Genomic DNA, 21,728 nt, shown 5'->3' with positions numbered 1-21,728 from the left:
TCGACACAAACTAGGTCATTTCTGGACTAACATAATATGGTTCAATTTTATTTCCATAATTCGCTTGCGCGTAGGGATCTTTAGCCTTGGGATGAAACCGGAGAAAACCCACGAGGTTGGACAGGCGACCCTACTCCTTGTCACGTACAACCGGAGAATCGAAACCCCGTCAGTTGACTCAATGACAGACTTTTATGATGCAGCGTTCACGTGCTAATCATTCAGCCATCTAACCCCCCGATTTAATATAATAATATAACTAGGGACAAATAATGGCAAAATAAAAGAATAGGGACCTACAAAACCATTATTAACAATGACAGTGCATATCAATCAATTAAATTTAATTTATGTCTAAATATTAAATGTCATGTATTATTTCTATAAATGTTTTAATTTGTTTTAATTGCTTTGTTCTGTGTTGCTGCTAGCTCTTATTTTCTTTTCAGGTAACGTTTATCTGGGGAGAGTCATACGCAAGACGCAAGAAAAACCCTAAAGGCCCGGTCCCTGATAAAATTACGGATGCAAAGAAGATGTAAAACGGGGAAAAAATCGTGCCCTCCGTTTGAAAACGCCATTGCATACGTGTTTCATACGCTCTATCCATCGAGCATCCGTTCACTTTGATTTCATCCGCACAAAAAGTTTTGAGCTGCACAAAACTTTCATATCGGATGAACTTTCTGCCGTGTACGATGTAAATGCGCGCCATATTATACGAGCACCAAACGTTCCATGTCCGTTATCATCCGTTAAACGTCCACTGTATCCTCTCTGCATCCTCTGGGCATCCTCGCAACTCACATCTGCTCCAGCTAAAAACGGAAACAGTGAGGAAAGATAAGGTAGGCTACATGGAACGTCTATACATCGTTATAATAGTAGCACGGAAATAGAAAGGATGTAAGCGTATGCATCTCGTATATAAAGTTTTCAAAACGGACAAAGCGTTTGTATCTGGGATGTATCTGATATATTGAAGGATGTCTGGAGTTTGCCGGAGCTGTCATCCACTTCCATCCGCTAGGCTCCCGATGAACATCCATTTAACATCCCCGCTACATACTTCCCAGGTTCGTTCTTTTCCGTTCTGTTTTCGCTATAATGTGGTTTTTACTGCGAACACTTCGCTTTTTCACATAACGCAAGCGGATTCTTTTTCCCCACGTTTTTTTTTCTATCCGCACTGATGGCGCCAAACATCAGTCAGCTGGACCTCCAGTAACATGTTTTTATTATGACAAAGGGAGAAGATGACCCGCCCTCTCTTCTCACGACAGCGATTTTATAAGTGTGCTTTAAATTGACTTTTTAATATTCAAGGACTTTTTATTTTGTGTTAACCAATTTTAAGGAGACAAAATTTTGATATACACGGACGTTTGTATTGTATGTTTTTACCAATTTTCAACCCATTAAGTGTAAATAATTTAATTAAATCAACCTGTCCATAATCATATTTAACATTAAATCTGTAATAAACAACAACATTAATTATTGATTGCTTGATAAAGATACATGTAAAAGTATTGAAACGTTGCATGTAATAAACCAAGAAGTAGTAAATCCATAAAGTTGTGTTATTATGAATATTAATTATACATGTACCTCTACTTCTGAATGTCATTTAAATTTAAGGATATTATAGTATAGGCCTATATATGTAATTATAACAAAAAGTTTTTGCCTCGGTAGGCTCGGCAGGCTTTTTTTCACATAAATTTTATATGGGTTTCTAAGTTTTTCTAAGTTATTCTGGCTTTACAAAGATTCCATCTACGTAATAGGTGGCAATGACGACCAAAAAACAATTTTATTGTAATGTCATGCAATTGGCGTTCTTTCCGTGTTCAAAGAAGGTCGACATTATTATAGCGTAGTATAGGAGACTGGATAATCGGGTCAATAAAAGCCGTCCATTTTGAAGGAAGTGGTCATCGAAGAAAAGCGATTACATCCAAAACATCAAAAAATGTCAGAATCTTACGGTAAGCAGAAACATGTTGCTTCTGTCTCGGGGAAAGGTATGATGAGAGATTAATAAATACTAATGTAGCTCTCTGTAAATGTGTCGATGTCAATGTTGTGAGTATTTTTTAGAATGGAGTAAAAATGTTGTTTACATTTTCTGATTGTCTTCCCCCACGGCCCAGTCATGTCATTTTCTATTTTCTCTGCACGTCACCTAGTACCTACTCTCTCTTACTGACGTTTTGCCAGATTTATTAATATCCCCCAAATTATGGTTGCATGGTTCTATTTTAATCTCTGTGTTGAATATAAATCAATAATAAGGTATTTTGTTTTTGTGTCTGTCTCAGGTTAAGTGCGACCCTTTGGCTTTATTTTAAACCAGCTGTAGGCTAGTCTACTCTAATAATGAAGACTTATTAAATGTAATACGGTAGGCCTAATACAACTTTTAAATTAAAATGGAAGTAGATTTAGTTTTAAAGATACATTCTCACAAAAGTATTTAAAGGAGCTAAATCGCCGTTCTTTGGTATCGGTAGGCCTACCTAGAAATGGACACAAATGAGTCGTAATGTAGCCTATTATTATGAATGTATATATTTATAAATTGATTTACATTCAATCGTTTCTGTTTTTACTGTAATTTCTAACCAGTTATGTTCGGCGAAATACACGAAGAGTCCTAATTGAATATGGCAGTCTTTGGCGTCTGGTCTGGTTATTCAAGTCTACACCAGTAGTATCTCCTGCAGGGTATGGTTAGCCTTGTTCATCTAGTCCAGGGGTAGTTCAGCTCTGAACATAGGTCTCATTACACTCGCCCTATACGTTCGGGAACCGCCCTTTTGAATCCTTGTCGAAAAAGTATTGGCTCCCAGTCAATTTTACTGGTAAACGCCTCAGCAATGTAAAGGAACCTTTTAGTGAGAAAATAAGACCTTGCTTACCTCGCTAGAGTAAGTATGTTTGACACAACATGCTGTTAAAAATATGTCCCCTTCTGCTAAACGGCTTGGCAGAAGCCATTGAAGTCTTAATATAGAGTAACACACAAATTTACGTAACCCGGCCATATAAGACGAAACGAAATAAAACTTGTCGTGTTTGCAATGTCAAAGACTGTAGATGATATTGGCTTAACGACTTGCCTCCTTTAAAGGGTACCGGGTATAGTTATTTTCAATAAAAGTATGGCAAATTTGGTATAAATGGAAAGCAGAGACACCCAGTCTTACTAGAAAAATACTGGATTCCTAGAAAAACACCAATGAGGCAAGCACTGGGCAAAAATGTCAGGATATCACTTACTGGCAACCAGACAGCTTATTGTCTGCAAGCATTATTTAGGGGCGCTTGTTATTTCTTGATCGAATGGTTAGGCGGTTTTGGGAACATTGAGGGGTTTAAATGTACAACAGACGACCCTACTCCTTGTCACATACATGTACAACCAAATATTAATAGGACAATTAAACCCAAAACTTCATAGAGTATAATTATTACCATACTGAATTTAAAGGAACAGCAAATCAAAACACGTCCCTTGCTATAACTATAAATGAAAGGGGATACAGATTGTTAAAATTACAAAGACAAACCATATTGGGCATACTGGTTTGTACTATAATTTGTTTAGACCTATAGCCTACATCAGTGGCGGATTAAGCTCCACCAAGGCCTGAGGCGGCAGTTGCTGGAGGACCTATTTAGTTTTTAAAGTTAGAGCCAAGGTAGTTGCTAACATTAAAAACGTAATGTAACTTTATTTATATGCCCATAAATGACGTCACGTGGATACAATATATAAAGCAAGACATAACCGAAAACTTACAAGGATTTAACGTACATTGTAGGCCTACGTTTAAAAAATAAGATTAGATCTCCAAACAATAGGGCCTATTTAAAATGGCGTGGGCCTAATTAATTTTGGGTCAGGGCCTATGTTGATTCCCGTTGGGCCTAAACCCCACCCCCCTAACATTCATTGTCTATGCGTTTTTAATCGTATCAGACAAGTCTAAAAAAAAATTATTTACAAAATCTTTGGGCCTGAGGCTGCAGCCTCATCAGCCTCACTGATAATCCGCTACTGGCCTACATTTGTGAAAGCTATTGTGTAGTTATTGAATGTTTATACAATTATACAGCGGGATAACCAACTGTACACTCTTTGGATTTGGATCTTACTGCTTTGGCTTTGTGCAGGTTTTAATCTGGATGGCTTCCATTATTCCCCTAATCTTCTGGTGGCGTTGACTGATGTGAAAGGTTTTTACAGATGACCAGCCGATTCTGTGCTGAGGGATATTTCTTAGGTGTTCAGCTACAGCCGAGTCGTTGGTACTGTCATGGTGTTCTATGTATACTATAAGTCTTTTGGTTTCTCCTACGAGGTACGTTTTATTGCATGAGTAGGATATTTTGTACACATCCCTTCCCGTGAATTGGATTCTTGGGTGCAGCTTATTTAAGTACTGGAGAAGATTGGTGGCATCATCATTATTTTCGAGCATCAAAATTTAAATGTCATTCACTTTCAGTCAGCATATCATGTGGAGTTTTATGTATATTGGGGTTTCTAGCTCATTGATTCATTGACTAAAGGTAAGTAGGTTTTCTGGTCTTGATGCTGTTGAGTTTTTCACAGAAATCTCCAGAGTCTTTGATGAAGAAAGATGTGTGTGTGTTTGTGGAGCTAGTTGCTTGGATATGTTATGTGCAATGTTGTAGTAAACATAATCTCTGGAGCAGACTAGTAGGCTGGGTTTGTTGGTTTGTGGGGCGTAACATCTGCTTCCACTGGGGTGGGTGTGTGTGTGTGTGATATTGCTGACAGCTGGCTTTGATGGGCGTTTAGTTGTTTTTATACGCCCACATTTTCATGTGGACGTATATTGTTGATTTTTTTAAAATTTGAAATGTAAGTTTATAACCCAAAGATCTTGGTTCCTTTCGATATTCGCGCATATCGGACCGTAACTTCCTGAATTATGGCCCCTGATTGTACGAAAAATAGTGTTTTTTAGCTTGTGAACTCTATGGAGGTCACAATTTTATTCCGATTTAAAAAAACGTTTGAATATATCACTGTTACACCATAAAAATATGGTATATCAAGGTTGTTGACCCTCTACAGCTCACAGTTTTGATCCGATTTTGATGAAAATTGAAATACATGTTTATAACTCAAAGATCGTGGTTGCTGTCGATATTTGTGCATATCGGATCATAACTTCCTGAATTATGGCCCCCTGATTGTACAAAAAATCGCTTTTTGTTTAGCTTGTTCTCTATCCATCTCTTGAAAAATGTGGGTGTATCCTGACTTGCGGTCGCTGGTTTATAATGGCTCTAGCAAATAGTGGACAGGGGTGCTTTGTTTGTAATAGGTTAAACAGATTTATTGGTGATTAGGCTTGGTCCATTTAATTGTTTGGTTTCTCTGTCATTGGTTGTTTTGTTTTTCTTTCTTTTCCTCTGGTACTACAGTGGTAGGTGGTAGTTTCGATTAGCAGGTTGGAAACTGTGCCTATATGCATGTAGTAATTTTAGTCCTACTCCCCTGGTCATTAAACTATCTGTTTACCACATGCATCATGGATCACAAATCACAATTTTGCATGTGTTCTAAAACTTCAAATCGGACAATCTTTATTTTTCAAAACTGGATGTTGGTTCACTAACCTGGAGGTCCTGTGTTTGATCCCTGTGTTGGCTGAGAAAGTTTATCATGGCGTGGTTCCCCCCTTGTCAGTAGTGCTGGCTGGAGGGTTTAGCAATTGACAGCATTGGCATGAACGTAAAAGTACCCTTGACATTTGGAATTCCCAAAAAAGAGTAGGCCATAGCACTGCTGTTTGGGGAAGATGCCTCAGATAGCACACTGCTTGGCATATATGCCCTTCTTCATTAACCCAGTGGGTGCAGAAAAGTAGAGGATATTATTCCCCTGAAATTAATTTCACGGGCGTCAACATCTTGTTTTAGGACTAGTTACCTCCCTTAGACTTTGTTTATGATAATGTAAAAGATTGGATAAACTAGCCAATGACCTATTATTCGTAGAATATTTTTCTGGATGATATAGACTACTCAAATGACGTGTTGCGATATTATAGCTTAATGAAAGAAAACATGATATAGTCTGAAGTTAGAACTTAATAGTGTGAAGAAACTTATAAATCAGACTGAGTCCATTAATAAGAATATTGACTGTGTATGTTGCTTTTATTCTTGATTGTATACTTTTGGAATTGTTCTTCCCTGTAGGATTATATTCAATGAGTCAGTGCTTTTGTTTTGCTGTAATATTTTTCCTGTGGAATGAGTTGTTCTCTTATTAGCTGACCCCAACTAAGCAAACAAAATAAAGATTATTTCTTTAACTTTAGAATATTATGTTTTATAAAAAAATTTGCAGTCATTCCAAACATGTTATTATAGTATAATGTTACACTATCATAGTTTCTAATCAGCATTATTATATCAACTTAAACCTTCATTCATTGTTAACTAAACAAATTTTTGCAAAAAGTTTATACCATTATCATATACCTGTTCTTTGTTTTCAGATTTTTTATTTAAGTTTTTGGTGATAGGAAGTGCAGGTGCTGGTAAATCCTGTATTTTACACCAATTTATAGAAAATAAATGTAAGTAGCCTTGAATAATTTTCATAATATGAAGTAGGGCTGTACGATATTGCAAAAAGGGACGATATTGATATTGGCATTTTTTTCAACAATATAGTTAAATATCGCGATATTTAATAATAATGTCACTTTGCTATTAAATAAATTAAATATAAATGCATTAAAGCTGACTACAGTGTGAGTAAGACTTGTGGGTAAGAATTGCTTTATTCATACACTTTAAACTTTGCTTTTTTATATAGATTTATCAAAATGAACAAAACAACATCCTTTTTGGATAAAAATTAAATACAACCGCTTTAAAAAGCGTCTGCTTGTGACCTTGTGTAAGAAAATTCTCAAATATCACCTGCAGCGGAAGTACGTAGGTGCGGTCTTCTCGTCTTGTATTGTAAGTTCAAACAGTTTAACAAATACTAAATGATCTGGACTATCTTCCATTCATGTATTCGATTGGCTTCGGTATTTGTGGCCTAACAGTGACAGTAATCTATTTATAGATCGATTTATTCTTGCTTTCAGAAATTAAGTTTTGTAGAGTTTTCTAAAAATATTCGTTTTTTAAAAATATGACAACCTATTTAAAGCCTGGTAATTAGCCGCGGTAGTGGGAAATTTCAGGCGTTTAGTAGGCCTAAACTTTACATGTATGTAGTAACAACTGACAATTTATTGTGGACTAAAAACAAAGTAAAAGTAACGCATACACGATGCACTGAAAAACGGCTGCGGACACTGCGCAAGTGTTTTCAACATTTAACGATTCTCAAAACATTAGTTTTAATATAGTTTATTGTCGTCGGCTAATTTCCACTGCTGTATAGTGTATTTATTATCTATTTTTATGATATTTTTTTTTTGATATTTGAAGTTTTTGGCGATATTCGATAAACCACTATATCGACGATTTTTGGACACCATGATATTGTACTTGGGTCTGAAAATACCATATCGCGATAAATAACTATATCGAGAATATCGTACAGCCCTAATATGAAGTAGTCCAGATAACAGTTTTATATCTGCTTAAACATACATTATGCAAGAGCTAAATCTGCCTATTGTAGGTCTTTCTTTAGGCCTGAAATGTTATCTAAATTATTAATTAGACATTAATTAACTTATCCAGACCCTAATCAACTCTCGATGTCATCGCTAGCCTGCAATATTTACTGGATTTGGATCCGATTTGCTGCTCAACTTTCATTCAAGATTAAATCATGAAATGGATAATCGAGACTATGTTTTTTATCGTACCGACTTTATGATGATCCAGACTAGGCTGAAAATTCAATTGCTAAATTCTTGGTTCAGAGTGGATCAATTTTACTGAAATTTTCAGCAAATACCCTTTACATTATCTAGTTTTTAACTATTATAGTGAAAACTGCCACTATACGTGACGTGACAAGGAGTATTGTCGCCTGTCCAACCTCGTCGATTTTCTCTGGGTCCTCTGGTTTCCTCCCACTACTAAAGACCCCAACGCGCAGGCAAATCATGAAATAAAATTGGACCATATGTATCGAGTGGACGTTAAATCCTATTTCTCTCTCGAATCCTGGTGTGAGGTGAGAATAACTGTTAGTATTTTACAAGCCCAGTTCTTACATGTCAGGGATGGTGCCTGTGGGTTAACAAAGAAAGTGTCCTTAGTTACTTATGGAAAACTGAGGTCTACACATGTACATAATGCACATAAAACACCTTTGGGAGTTGGAATTTGAAGAAAAGGTAGGCGAAAACATCACTGTCATGGTAAAAAATCCCCCCCCCCCCCAACCTGCTCCTGTTATTGCACTCATAACTATAGAGATTGTGTTTTGGTTTCTCATACAGTTAAACAGGATTCTAATCATACTATTGGTGTAGAATTTGGTAGTAAAGTTGTTAATGTTGGAGGTAAAGCCGTTAAATTACAGATCTGGGATACAGCTGGACAAGAGAGATTTAGGTAATGTTGATAGAACTGGTTACACAACATATATACAACACATGTATCTAGGTTTATAAACATTACTGATTGGTAACTTCTAAATTAGTGCTGATTTCTCTGTAGATATATTTCTGAAACAGTTTTTGAACTTTTGATTCATTTTAAGGTAGATATGAAGAAAAAATTTAATGTAAAAATGGTAAAACAGTTTTTATACGCCCACATGGAAATGTGGTTGAATATTGCCGACGCTCCCGTCCGTCTTTCCGTTGTCCACAATTTCTTGTGAAAACTCTACAGACAACATTTATCATCTGATTGTTTTGAAATTGATATATGTTGTTTACATTAGTGTGATGAAGAAGCCTATTTAATTTCAATAATTTCCGTTAATTTCTTCTGGAGTCATTTATGTTAGTAAAAAGAAGAATCCTAAGGAATTTCAGCATTTTTGTCAATTACATCCAAAGTTATGGCCCTTGTTTCCCCTTTTGAGCCTTGTAAACGCTCAAACGACAAAAGTTATCATCCAATCTGTATGAAATTAATATGCATTATTTAGATTAGTGAAACGAAGACTCCTATTGACTTTCAGCAATTTCCGTTTACTACGTCTAGAATTATGCACCTTGTTTCACTTTGTTGGACCTGTGAATGCTCAAACGACAAAAGTTATCATCCAATCTGTATGAAACTTATATGCATCATTTTAATTAGTGAAACAAAGAATCCTATTGAATTTCAGCAATTTCTGTTAATTACTTCACGAGTTATGGCCCTTGTTTCACTATTAGCGACAAAAGTTGTTGTGTGATCTGTATGAAATTTATATGCATCATTTAAATAAGTGAAACGAAGAAGCCCATTGACTTTCAGAAATTTCTGTTTACTAGGTCTAGAGTTATGCACCTTGTTTCACTTTGTTGGACCTTGTGAACGCTCAAATGATAAAAATTATCATCCGATCTGTATGAAATTTATTTGCATCATTTGAATTAGTGAAAAGAAGAAGACTATTGACTTTCAGCAATTTCCGTTTACTACGTCTAGAGTTATGCACCTTCTTTCACTTTGTTGGACCTTGTGAACGACAAAAGTTAACATCTGGTCTGTATGAAACTTATAATGCATCATTTAAATTAGTGAAACAAAGAAGCCTATTGCATTTCAGCAATTTCTGTTAATTACTTCTAGAGTTATGGCCCTTGTTTCACTTTGTTGAACCTTGTGAATGCTTTAGTGAAAAAATTATCATCCGATCTGTATGAAATTTTATAATTTCTAGAGTTATGGCCCTTGTTTCACTTTGTTGAACCTTGTGAACGCTTAAGCGACAAAAATTGTGATCCGATCTGTATGACATTTATATGCAGCATTTAAATTAGTGAAACGAAGTTCAAACCTATTGAATTTCAGCAATTTCTGTTAATTACTTCTAGAGTTATGGCCCTTGTTTCATTTTGTAGAACTTTGTAAACCCTTACACGATGAAAATTATAATCTTATCTGTATGAAATTGTCTTGTAAAAGCCCCTATTACCTACAAAAGAATAGATATGCGACAACACTTGTTGACCGATGCGCTTGAACGTTTTAGCTACTGTGGGCGTATGTTTCTTTGCCTGGCAACCTATCTTAGTATCCGCAGGCATTAAAAAGAGTAAATGTGACAGTTTAGCCTGGTCTAGTTACAACCATAGTATTGATATGCCTATGTTAACGAACCAATTTCTGATTTTTAACAGTTTGTTTTTGTGCTTTTATACACGTTTTATGATGTATCAAATTTTACATTTATTGTAAATAAAACTGTATTTTATCAGTAGTTTTAAACAGTGGTTTTAAACAATGGCATTTAGTTTAAACAGTGATATTATTATTCAATAAAATGTAACTTGATTGATCTTGAGGTAACAATGCCATCTTCCACAGTATTGAAAGAATGCATTCATTATCATCAGAGTTAGACACTTTGTTTGCCCTTCTACATTTAACTTGAAATTGTAATATTTATTTTCACATTTTATAGATCAGTAACTAGAAGTTATTATAGAGGAGCTGCTGGTGCCTTATTAGTTTATGATATTACAAGGTATATATAATCTGTAAACTTTCTTACACCTAAGTTATACCTGTATTCGCTTTAACAAGTCCTGAATTGGGTAACATATTCACGAATGTTTCCTTATGAAGAACACAGGTGTCATTAACAAATCCTATAATTCAGAAATAGTGATGACGAGACAGTAACAAATGATGGCATTTTTTATCTGACTCTTTAACACATATCTATCTCTATGTTTGCATCTCTGAGCTATTTTATTATTAATGCATATTTAAAGGAGAATGCTACAATAAAAGTTTAATTTTATCATTTACTTAGTTCATTGTGTAACGCATTTCAGAATTTTTTTTTTTTTTAAAAAAAAGTTTTAGTAACAAATTACGTTAAAAAACACTTTCAGATTTCCGAAGTTATGGAAACACCCAACAATTAATGAGGTAAAGCTAACTCATGTGACATGACGTAAGAGGTGACACTCGTGTAGCAGTCGATGTATATTTCAATATGGCATCGGCAGAAATTGACAGCTTGTCAGGCATTGATTTTGCCCCGAATGTTCTTCCCTATCAGTACAAGCCAATTAGAAATGCGAGCACAAATCGTTGCAGGCTGTGTTTGGATTAGATCAGAGTTAAGAGTACCTTTTCTTCTTATCACAGTCCTTTGATTCTTGATAACTTTTCGCTTTATTTATTGATGTTCAGACTTTGTCGGTGAAAATATATCAAAGAAAGACTATTATTTCCAATAAGTCTACCCTAGTCATAGTCATAGGGTAATATGGTATTATATGCCCTAGCCTACTTTCTTTGTGCAACAACTGAAAAACAAGGGTTTATTGTTTTTGCTTAGATTATTATTATTATTTGTTTTGTTTTTTTGTTTTTCTCCTGCAAATCTTATATCTCAGAATCTGACCATAGGATCTTTCTGAAACTTTTATTTTTCAGATTATTTTCTCGCTATATTTAAGCTTATAACTTCGCAAGTTTTTGAGCGATTTTAATAATTAATTTTTCTTGTTAAGATTCTTTATATAACCTATGACATGTGACTGGAAGTGGCAGATCTAGTTTATTGTTGGTGCTATTAGTACATCCCCAAGCATCGCAGTTGGCCATGTTTATGCTTCTAGTTAGTCAAAATGACGGGATGCAGTGCTCAATTGCAATAGCCTTCTATAGGGAAATTTACAACATCTGTCATCTCTTACGTCACTCGGGGGGTTGGATGGCTGAATGGTTAGCGTGCGCGCGCTGTATCTTAAAGTCTGTCATTGAGTCAACTGGCGTGGTTTCGATTCCCTGGTTGTACGAGACAAGGAGTAGGGTCGCCTGTCCAACCTCGTGGGTTTTCTCCGGGTCCTCCGGTTTGTCCATCTGTCGTCCACAATTTCTTGTGGACACTTTACTTATGCCAAAAGTTATCATTCGATTGGTTTAAAATTGATATATGTTTACCTTAGTGAGATGAAGAAGCCTATTTAATTTCAATAATTTCACATTTTTGCACCTTGTGAATGCTCTAACATCAAAAGTCTTTCTGCTGATCTGTATGAAATTTATATGCGTCATTTAGATTAGTAATTACATCTAGAGTTATGGATCTTGTTTCCCTTTATTGAACCATGTGAATGCTCTAAAGGCAAAAGTTATCGTCCGATCTTTGTGAAATTTTTATGCATTATTTAAATTAGTAGAACGAAGAAACCTTTTGAATTTCAGCAATTTCCTTTAATTACTTCTAGTGTTATGGCCCTTGTTTCACTTTGTTCAACCTTGTTAATGCTCCATTAATTAAAGTTATCATCCGATATGTTTGAAATTTATATGCATCATTTAAATTTGAGAAACAGAGGTCTATTGAATTTCTGCAATTTCAGTCAATTATTTCTAGAGTAATGGCCCTTGTTTTACTTTGTGAACGTTCGAATGATAAAAGTTATCATCCGATCTGTATGAAATGTAAATGCATTATTTTTAAATTAGTAAAACGAAAAAGCCTGTCAAATTTCAAAAGTTTCTGTAAATTACTTCCCGAGTTCAGGCTCTTGTTTCTGTTTGTAGAACCTTGTAAACCCTCAAACGACAAAAATTATAATCTGATCTGTATGAAATTGTCTTGTAAATTCCCCCATCTTGAATTTTGCAGGGCCCAAAATATTCTAATATTAACGTCATTTTTATAAGCCCACATTGTCATGTGGATGTATATTGTCGTCGCCCCCGTCTGCCCACAATTGTTTGTGAACACTCTACCCTTTACAATGAAACGTGAAATATAGGTTTATCATCCTAAGATCTCGGTTCCTTTCGATGTTGGCATGTATCGGACTGTAACTTCATGGATTATGGGCCCTGATTGTACGAAAAGTCATGTTTTTAGCTTGTGAACACTGTAGAAGTCACAATTTTTATCCGATTCGGTTTAAACTTGAAATGTATGTTTATAACCCACGGATCTCAGTTCCTTTCAATATTCGCTCATATCCGACTATAATTTCTTGAGTTACGGGCCCTGAGTGTACGAAAAATCATGTTTTTAGCTTGTGGACCCTATAGAGGTCACAATTTTTATCTGATTTAAAAAAAATGTATGAATATATCACCGTTACACCCTAAGGATGGTTGAGTTCGAATTTCGTAAAAATAGGACCGAAACTGACTGACAAAATGGCCGCCCCTTGTTCGCAAATAGTGTCAGGGTTGTGGACCTTCTGGATGTCATAATTTTCATCTGATTTTGATGAAACTTGAAATGCATGTTTATAACCCAAATATCTTGGTTCCTTTCGATTTTCCTACATATCGAATCGTAACTTCCTGAAATATGGCCCCTGATTGTAGCTTGTGATCTCTCTAGAGTTCACAATTATTATCTGATTTAAAAAAATGTTTGAATATATCACCGTTATGTTTGTTGAATTTGAATTTCGTGAAAATCAGGCCGAAACTGCCAGACAAAATGGACACCCCTCATACGCAAATAGTGTAAACATCTGGTAAATTAATGTTGTGGATCCTCTAGAGGTCACAATTTTGATCCGATATGGATGAAACTTGAAATACATGTTTATAACCCAAAGATATTGGTTTCTGTCAATATTTGCACGTATTGGATTGTAACTTCCTGAATTATGACCCTTGATTGAACAAAAGAATCGCGTTTTTAGCTTTTGGTGCCTATAGAGGTCACAATTTTTATCCGATTTCAAAAAATGTGTAAATGTATCACCATAACACACTAAGATCTTGGTTCCTTTTGATAATTGCGGATACCCGAACTTAACTTTCTGGATTATGGCCCCCTGATTGTTCGAAAAATCGCATTTTTAGCTTGCAGATTCTTTAGAGGTCACAATTTTTTTCCGATTTTAAAAACCGTTTAAATACATCACCATTCCACCATATTGAAGGTTGAATTTGAATTTCGGAAGAGTCCAAATTAAACTACTCGACAAAATGGCCTCTCTTTGTACGCAAATTGTGTGGAAGTGTGTAATATGAAGGTTGTGGACCTTCTAGAGGTCACAATTTTTATCCAATTTTGATGAAACTTAAAACATATCTTTATATCCCAAAGATCTCAGTCCATTTTGATATTTGCACATTTCAGGCCATAACTTTCTGGATTATTGCCCCTGATTGTACAAAAAATTGCATTTGTTTTTAGCTTGTTCTCTATCCATCCCTTGAAAAATGTGGGCGTATCCTGTCTGGCAGCCGCTGGTTCATATTAAAACCACTTTTTGTGGTAGTATTCTCCTTTAAAGATAATAATAATAATAATAAATTGTCTTATATAGCACTAAATTATGACCGCTTGGTCATTTCTAAGCACTTCACAGTGAGGCCAACTATTTGTTCTTGCACAGATATTTGGTAAACAGATGTGTCTTTAGTGTTGTCTTAAAACTTGAAAATAGAATTGTCAAGCACATAATCTGTTGAGGAAGCTCATTCCATAAATATGCACCATGAACTGGTAAAGAGTATTTTCCATGCAATTTATTATATCTTGGAACCGAAATCAATGTTTTATCTGCTGAAGATCGCATTAATACTTCCAGTATTAATTAATACTTCCAACAAGACAATAGTGATCTATTCAAAACATCCCAAAACACACCTAATTATCAAAACTGTACTAAACCTTCATTTAATATGACTGAATTGTTAAAACAGTTAATATTCAACTTTTATACTTTATATATTATAGTCGTGAAACATACAATGCCCTAACTAACTGGTTGACAGATGCTAGGACATTGGCCAGTCCTAATATAGTAATAATATTAGTGGGAAATAAAAAAGATCTGGAAGCTGATAGAGAAGTGACATTTTTAGAAGCCAGTCGATTTGCTCAAGAAAATGGTAAGTTTGTGTTATCAACAATAACTCCAAGAATATCTCTTTAAATTTAACTTGTTGGATTTTGATGTAAATAAAGAATTGATTAGTGTTGTTATTTTGATTAAGGATGAGTCAAGCGCTATATGATTTTGTTTTGAGTTTGAAAGATAAGTGGAAGTCTGATTGTTGTATCAATGTTAGTTTTGTTTGGGCTTCCATGTTTACTATTGTATTAAACACAAATAAAATTAGACATTTAAGTACCCAGAAATCAAACTAAAAAAAAAAACCATAAAGTTTCTTGCTGCTGTACAGTTAATATTATGGGGATGTTAGGTTACAGTTCAAAGAAACATTGACAGTTATTATGTTGAATAAGCTCATGTATTGGCTTAATGTAATGTTAGATATCCATTTCACAAAAGAGTAGTATGTTTTACCTAGAAGTAGAATAGAACACCCAGTACCACTTCCCTTTCCAGTTCACACAGCTATCAATATGACACATTTGTATTGATTGTGTATTGTTCTAATTCAATTGACATCTGTATTTTTATTGTAGAATTAATGTTTCTGGAAACAAGTGCATTAACGGGGGAAAATGTAGAAGAAACCTTCCTCAAATGTGCCCGGTGTATTTTGACAAAAATTGAAGCAGGTAAGTTTTGTCTTCTTTTTTTGTTTAAATGAGTTATAAGCCTTTTGGGTAAATGGATATGTATTAACCATTATAATAATAACCCATACTGTTTCTATTGCTAATCAATTGATTAAAAGCTTATATGCAAAAGCAATATGTAAAAAAGGCACTAGGCCATTTATTTCATTTAAAAATAGAAATATTATAATAAAAATGAAACATCATCATCTTTTATTCTTGAATAGGTGAACTTGATCCAGAAAGAATGGGATCAGGAATACAATATGGTGATGCTTCTCTCAGACGATTAAACAGAACAAACAAAGAACCGCAACTCCGTCGACCAGATTGTGCATGCTGAGTACACTTGGTATACTATTCCATGACATTCAAACCAGTATATATATATATAACTATCTACTTATTATATATTTTCCTTTTTTTACTGGTGTATAAAATGACATCTTATAGTTTTATTATTATTGTCTGAGAAACATTATCAAAATGATCTTTTTTACCTTTTAATCAACATCATTACCTTAATTATCACCAGTCTGCTTATACCATCATCTCTCTAATAGGGACAACATGACATTAGGCTGATAGAAATTTATTGACAATGTTTTACAAAAACTGAAGGTCAATACGAATTATTTATAGATCAAAAAGTACTAATGAGTATTATTTAACATAGTACAAATGTAGGTTAACTAATCTTCTTGTGATGATGTAAGCAGATGCAATTTCAGAAATGATACTCAGATATGTAAGACAAAATGATCAAGACAAGTGTTATAAGAACTGTTTTGAATGAACAAATTTCAACTTATTTGAACACAATTGTGTTTTAGAATGTTGTCTTTAGGATGGATCCAGTAATAATCTATCTTTTTTCTGTCCTGTTGTCTCTCTAATATGATAAATACATTGATAAGAAATTGTGATACAATCTGTTTAAATACTAAAACATAGTGGAATATATATTATATATTAAAGATACATTATGGGAGATTAGATAAAGAGCTGGCAGTTCTCACTATAATAGTTAAAAACTAGATAATGTAAAGGGAATTTACTGAAAATTTCAGTCAAATTGATCCACTCTGAACCAAAATTTTAGCGATTGAATTTTCAGCCTAGCCTCGATCATCATTACTAAAGTCGGTATGATAAAAAAATAGTCTTGATTATCCATTTCATGATTAAATCATGAATGAAAGTAAAGCAGAAAATCGGAACCTAATCCAATAAATATTGCAGGCTAGCGATGCCATCAAGAGTTGATTATGGTCTGGATAAGTTAATTAATGTCTTATTAATAATTTAGATAACATTTCAGTCCTAAAGAAAGACCCGCGATTGGCAGATTTAGCTCTTGCATAATGTATATTTAAGTGTCTGACAAATATCAACCAAAGATAAACCAAGATTTTAGACCTGTAAATGTAACATGTATGAATAGAGGTTAATAGGTTGTAAAGTTAATTGGAATGCAAATGTTATGTTAACGTTCAAAGTACAGAGTCAACAGAAGTTTAGAAATTTTCTACAAATATTTCCATCCTTTTAACTAACATTATTTAAATTGTATTATTATCCCTTGACAAGATATGTAAAATATAAAATATACTTGACAAATATAATATATTAATATATATATACTGGAAATTAATTAACAGTCAACCCTGTGGATTGCGTGTATATTTTTCACACAAGTTTATACTACATGTTTGTAGTGCGAATACTAACTGGCTTTTTTTATAATTAATCTATACATATATTCATTCATGTTGATTGTTTTATAATATTTGTTATGTTTGAAGTTTCTGATTCAATTTGTGTATTTATAATAAATACATGCCCCAATGAATTTATTTCTTTTAAGCTTCAAATTTATTGAAAGAATACTATTAACCTATTAATAAAAAGGTCCAACTTACCTAGCCTATGTAACTTTAAGAGCAATTCAAGGGTAATAGGACCTCCATGATTTTGAATATGTTCCAACAACTTCAAATTTAAAATGAATTGAAAGAATACCATTAGCTTACCATTGCATTAAATATTTTGAATTTGGTCATATTTTAGGTAGTTTAAAAAGTGTTTTTAATTGGATACAGGGTGATAGTTTGTTGTCAGATTAAATTAGGTCAGAATTCTGGTCACATTGTTTGTTCTAATCAGTCACATAGTCTCGTCGATTTACAACTAGTAGTATCTTCAGATAGTGATATCACAAAAACTAACTAATTTTAAGAGATTCAATTTTATGATTTATTGGAAAGGTAATGAATAAGAAAGAAATGGGGTTTAACTTACACCAAACTAGATCATTTCAGGACTAACATATGGTATATCTTACTTTCAATAATCACTTGCAAGCAGATTTTTAGGAATAAGAGGAAAGTGGAGAATCCAGAAAAAACCCATGGGGTCCTGCAGGCAACTTTACTCCTTATCATATACAAGCATTAGATGGAAGTGCCACAACACTTTTCTTATGGCAGACCTGATGATCTAAAGCACACACGGTTGAATCACTTGGCCACCCAACCACTGCCAAGGATTAAACTGAATACAACAGATTACGGCCAAATATAATTAAAGGTACGTGGTGCATTGCCTCCAGGTCCTTTAAATTATTGTTTGTCTAAGGGGTTTTGGACTATGATATAACTAACATAAAATCAATTCTGAGGGGGGTAGACAATAATTGATGACTTGATTTGATTAAAATCAAAATGAATTTCTCTTGCCATTGTTTAATTTTCTATAAATTCCTGAATTATTCCTGATTATTTCAGCTGGAAGTGACATTTTATGTACAAATACTGTATACATATCATTTTCAAACTTTATAATTTTTAATGGTGTTTGTTTCATAATTAGCATGATGGTGTATTTCTTCAAATTGATTTTTATTAATCATAATTTATATGTTTTGGATGCCCATCAAAGATATTTCTCTTTGAAAAAAAATAAACACAAAGAATGACACTGTGTATTCACTACACAATTTCATTTTAGTTATATTGTTACATTTATTCATTTTTCATAAACTTCGTGGAAACAAATTTCACATTCAAATTTTACCATTTGGTTAGTTTGTTATGTTAGAATATTTGTGTTCTTTGATGCAGTTTGTTATATTCTTAATTTTATTTTTCTTACGTTAAGTACAATTTATAATTAAATACTGGATTTTGTCTCTTTTTGTATGCAATGTAGTATTTTTGATTTTTATAAGATTGTTAGATTATATAGATGATTTAAATACAATATACACAGTGTGAATACCGTTTGGTTCGTTTAAAAATTGAAATTACCAGCATGTAATATACAGTGTGATAATTTCATATTATTATTATATATATATATATATATATTTCCAGCAGTAACTTGTGCTGTATTCGTTACTTTTACAGGAATTGGGGCTTTCCGGCTTGGGATTCATTCATTTCCATCTCTATATTTTAAGATGGACACCATCAAGTTATTTTGTCATTTGAATATCAACATCCTTGTGATGTCGACTAACTTTCTCTATCTCGTTTAAAAAATAGTTATCAATTAATATTTCGTAATTCTAAGCCATCAGTCTTCAGAATTCTTCAAGGATATTCAACCTGCGAACTCATGTGATGAGAATGATATGTAACGAATACAGCATAATCTAAAATAAATAAATTCATAAAATGAACAGTCAGTGTAACCCTTTACCCTTTTACCCTTTTAAACGTAGCATTAAACTGAAAGGTCTTGTGAATCTTTTAACCTTACCTATGAAATTGTCTAAATGTGCATTTGTTTAACTAAATCTGGTTACTGCTGCATTTTTAGCCCGGTAAAGTAAATAAGGAATTAAAGGTATGAAGAATTTCTGTTTTCTCGTATATTGTGTTTCTTTGAGAAGACTAAAGATGGTGGTATTTTATTTATTTATATAAAGAATGATGTAAATGTATATTATTGTATATATTATATTCATTGGATGTTTTATATTGTATATATAGATTTGTGTAATATATTATCTTTGTTTTTCATAGGAGAGTAATATTTAATAAGCTGCAAGCTTTCAAGTTAATTACAATTAAAATACATATCTCTCTATTAAAATAAGAAGCAAGTTTCTGTCTAAATGGCAGAATTAATTGCAAACTGTATGAGGGCGGAGGTGATGCAATTTCTAAAAATAAATTAACTAGTAACAAATGAACAAAACAGTCTGCTCAATACATTTAACTACTATAACTCCACTATAACTACGAAATTAGTATTAATGGGCAATGTGTTTTTGCTAACTTGCATTCATTGCCCTTCGGTATGTGGAATACATAAATAAATTTTTTAGATTTAGTTTTATTCGAATTCCATTCAGGTAACTAGGGATAGCAATGATGGTTAGTTTTCGCATTCACAGTTTTAATTCTGATGTGCTTTATGTTCTGTTGGTTTACCTTACATGAGATAAAAAAACAAAACAGGGGATAACTAACTTTGCTATTATTCATTAGTTGTGTAAATAGTTGTAAATTTTGTTCAGGATGAAACATTTCTGTCTTATCCCATTAATGAAAACAACAGACAAAATAGTTAAACAGACAGTAATCATATACAGTATGATATATATATATATGATGAATGGGCAGGGCAAATAGAAAATTCTAGTACCAGTATATTATGCTATATTTTAATTGTTTGATATTAAAGGGGCAGTCCTTCATTTTTTAGGACATCATATGTAAAATAAAAATTTAATGCCAAAATTTGAAGAATATCTTCCAAATTATAATATTGAACGGTTGGATAAATGTAGAACTAGGATAAATTTTTCTAAGAGTATTTCACTTAACCAGTTCTATTTACAAGAATGTATTGGAGACTGCTCCTTTAGGGACACAAAGGTCATAACAAAAAATATTAAATATTTGTTTTGAAATGTACCCATTGTTTGTGAATATCCTAAATTACAGTAACATCTTTCTTAATAAAAAAAAAATATTTAATTATATATGACACTTTAGAATTGATAATGCAAATGTTCAATCTATGTTGAAGGTGTGAGTTTGGGGAGTTGAAGCAATAGTAATGTTAAGATTTAAATGTGGTGGTTTAGATTGTAACTGTACAATAATGTGTGGTATAAATGCTTTCTCAGGTAGTTTGTTGTATGCTTAAACAATGCTTTAGCATAGAATCCATCCACTAAATGCTATTAGGCCACTATAATATCCTTTCTGTATCAAAGATTAAACAATTAGAATTTTTTAAAGTAGGTTTTTATCTTGGTTTTATGGTAACTTCATAGCACAATTTAGTAAAAAAAATTACAATATAACAAATAAAATTCAAATATTCATTGTAATTTAGCCTGTGTATTGTTACATCAGATCTGTGGATAAATAATATGGCTGGATTTAGAATAGGTATTTGACACTGTATACTCCACTTTGTAATGGCTTTTTTCATGATGAATGATTGTCTGTTACACTATGTTTTTGTCTTAAAATAAATCATAAATACTTTTTCTCTTGTTTTTTTTGTCCTAAAATACCATGTTCAGTTATTCCTTAGAATGAGAACATTTTTGGACAAACTTTATCATTTGCTCAAAGATTTAGTGGTCATTATAATTAAGTCTACTGTGCATCTATTTGAAATGGCGAACAAGATTGAATAGTACAGTACCAATTAATTTTGTGAAAGTCACACTGTCCTGCTAAATATTCACAAATATCTTTCAGTTATTTTGTAACTTAAAGATGCATTCCCACGAAAGAATTTATTGGGCAGTTATTTCCACTATAAGTATGGTAAATAAGTAGAAACATCCAATATTACTAGAAACATAATTGATTACCTGTACCATGCACAGGAAAAAAGCAAGAGTATCACTAAGGAGCACTTTACCCGGTTGTATGACATGGTGATGGCTGCTCCACGATTGACCAATCGAAATATCGCCAGTGCTGTGGGCATTTCTCATGAGAGGGTTGAGCACATTATCGCCAATAAATTAGGAATGACAAAAGTTTCTTCAAGATGGGTGACAATCTGTGCCGTTTTGAAGCAGATCCTTTGGACAGATCTGTAACCATGGATGAGA

The 21,728-nt window shown here is 33.3% G+C and overlaps 1 protein-coding gene across 1 annotated transcript; it reads left to right on the top strand.

Moving 5' to 3' along the window:
• Positions 1 to 1,890: 1,890 nt before the first annotated feature.
• Positions 1,891 to 21,147, top strand: LOC126821783 (ras-related protein Rab-4B). Its single transcript, XM_050550285.2, has 7 exons — positions 1,891 to 1,991; positions 6,549 to 6,629; positions 8,469 to 8,583; positions 10,595 to 10,657; positions 14,849 to 15,003; positions 15,545 to 15,640; positions 15,868 to 21,147. The coding sequence occupies exons 1-7, from the start codon at positions 1,976 to 1,978 to the stop codon at positions 15,981 to 15,983; spliced, it is 642 nt and encodes a 213-aa protein (XP_050406242.1). The 5' UTR covers positions 1,891 to 1,975; the 3' UTR covers positions 15,984 to 21,147.
• The last annotated feature ends 581 nt before the right edge of the window (positions 21,148 to 21,728 follow it).

This window comes from Patella vulgata, chromosome 5, assembly GCF_932274485.2.
Source record: "Patella vulgata chromosome 5, xgPatVulg1.2, whole genome shotgun sequence".
In the NCBI taxonomy this organism is placed as follows: domain Eukaryota; kingdom Metazoa; phylum Mollusca; class Gastropoda; family Patellidae; genus Patella; species Patella vulgata.
This window is presented reverse-complemented; position numbering and strand designations above follow the sequence as displayed.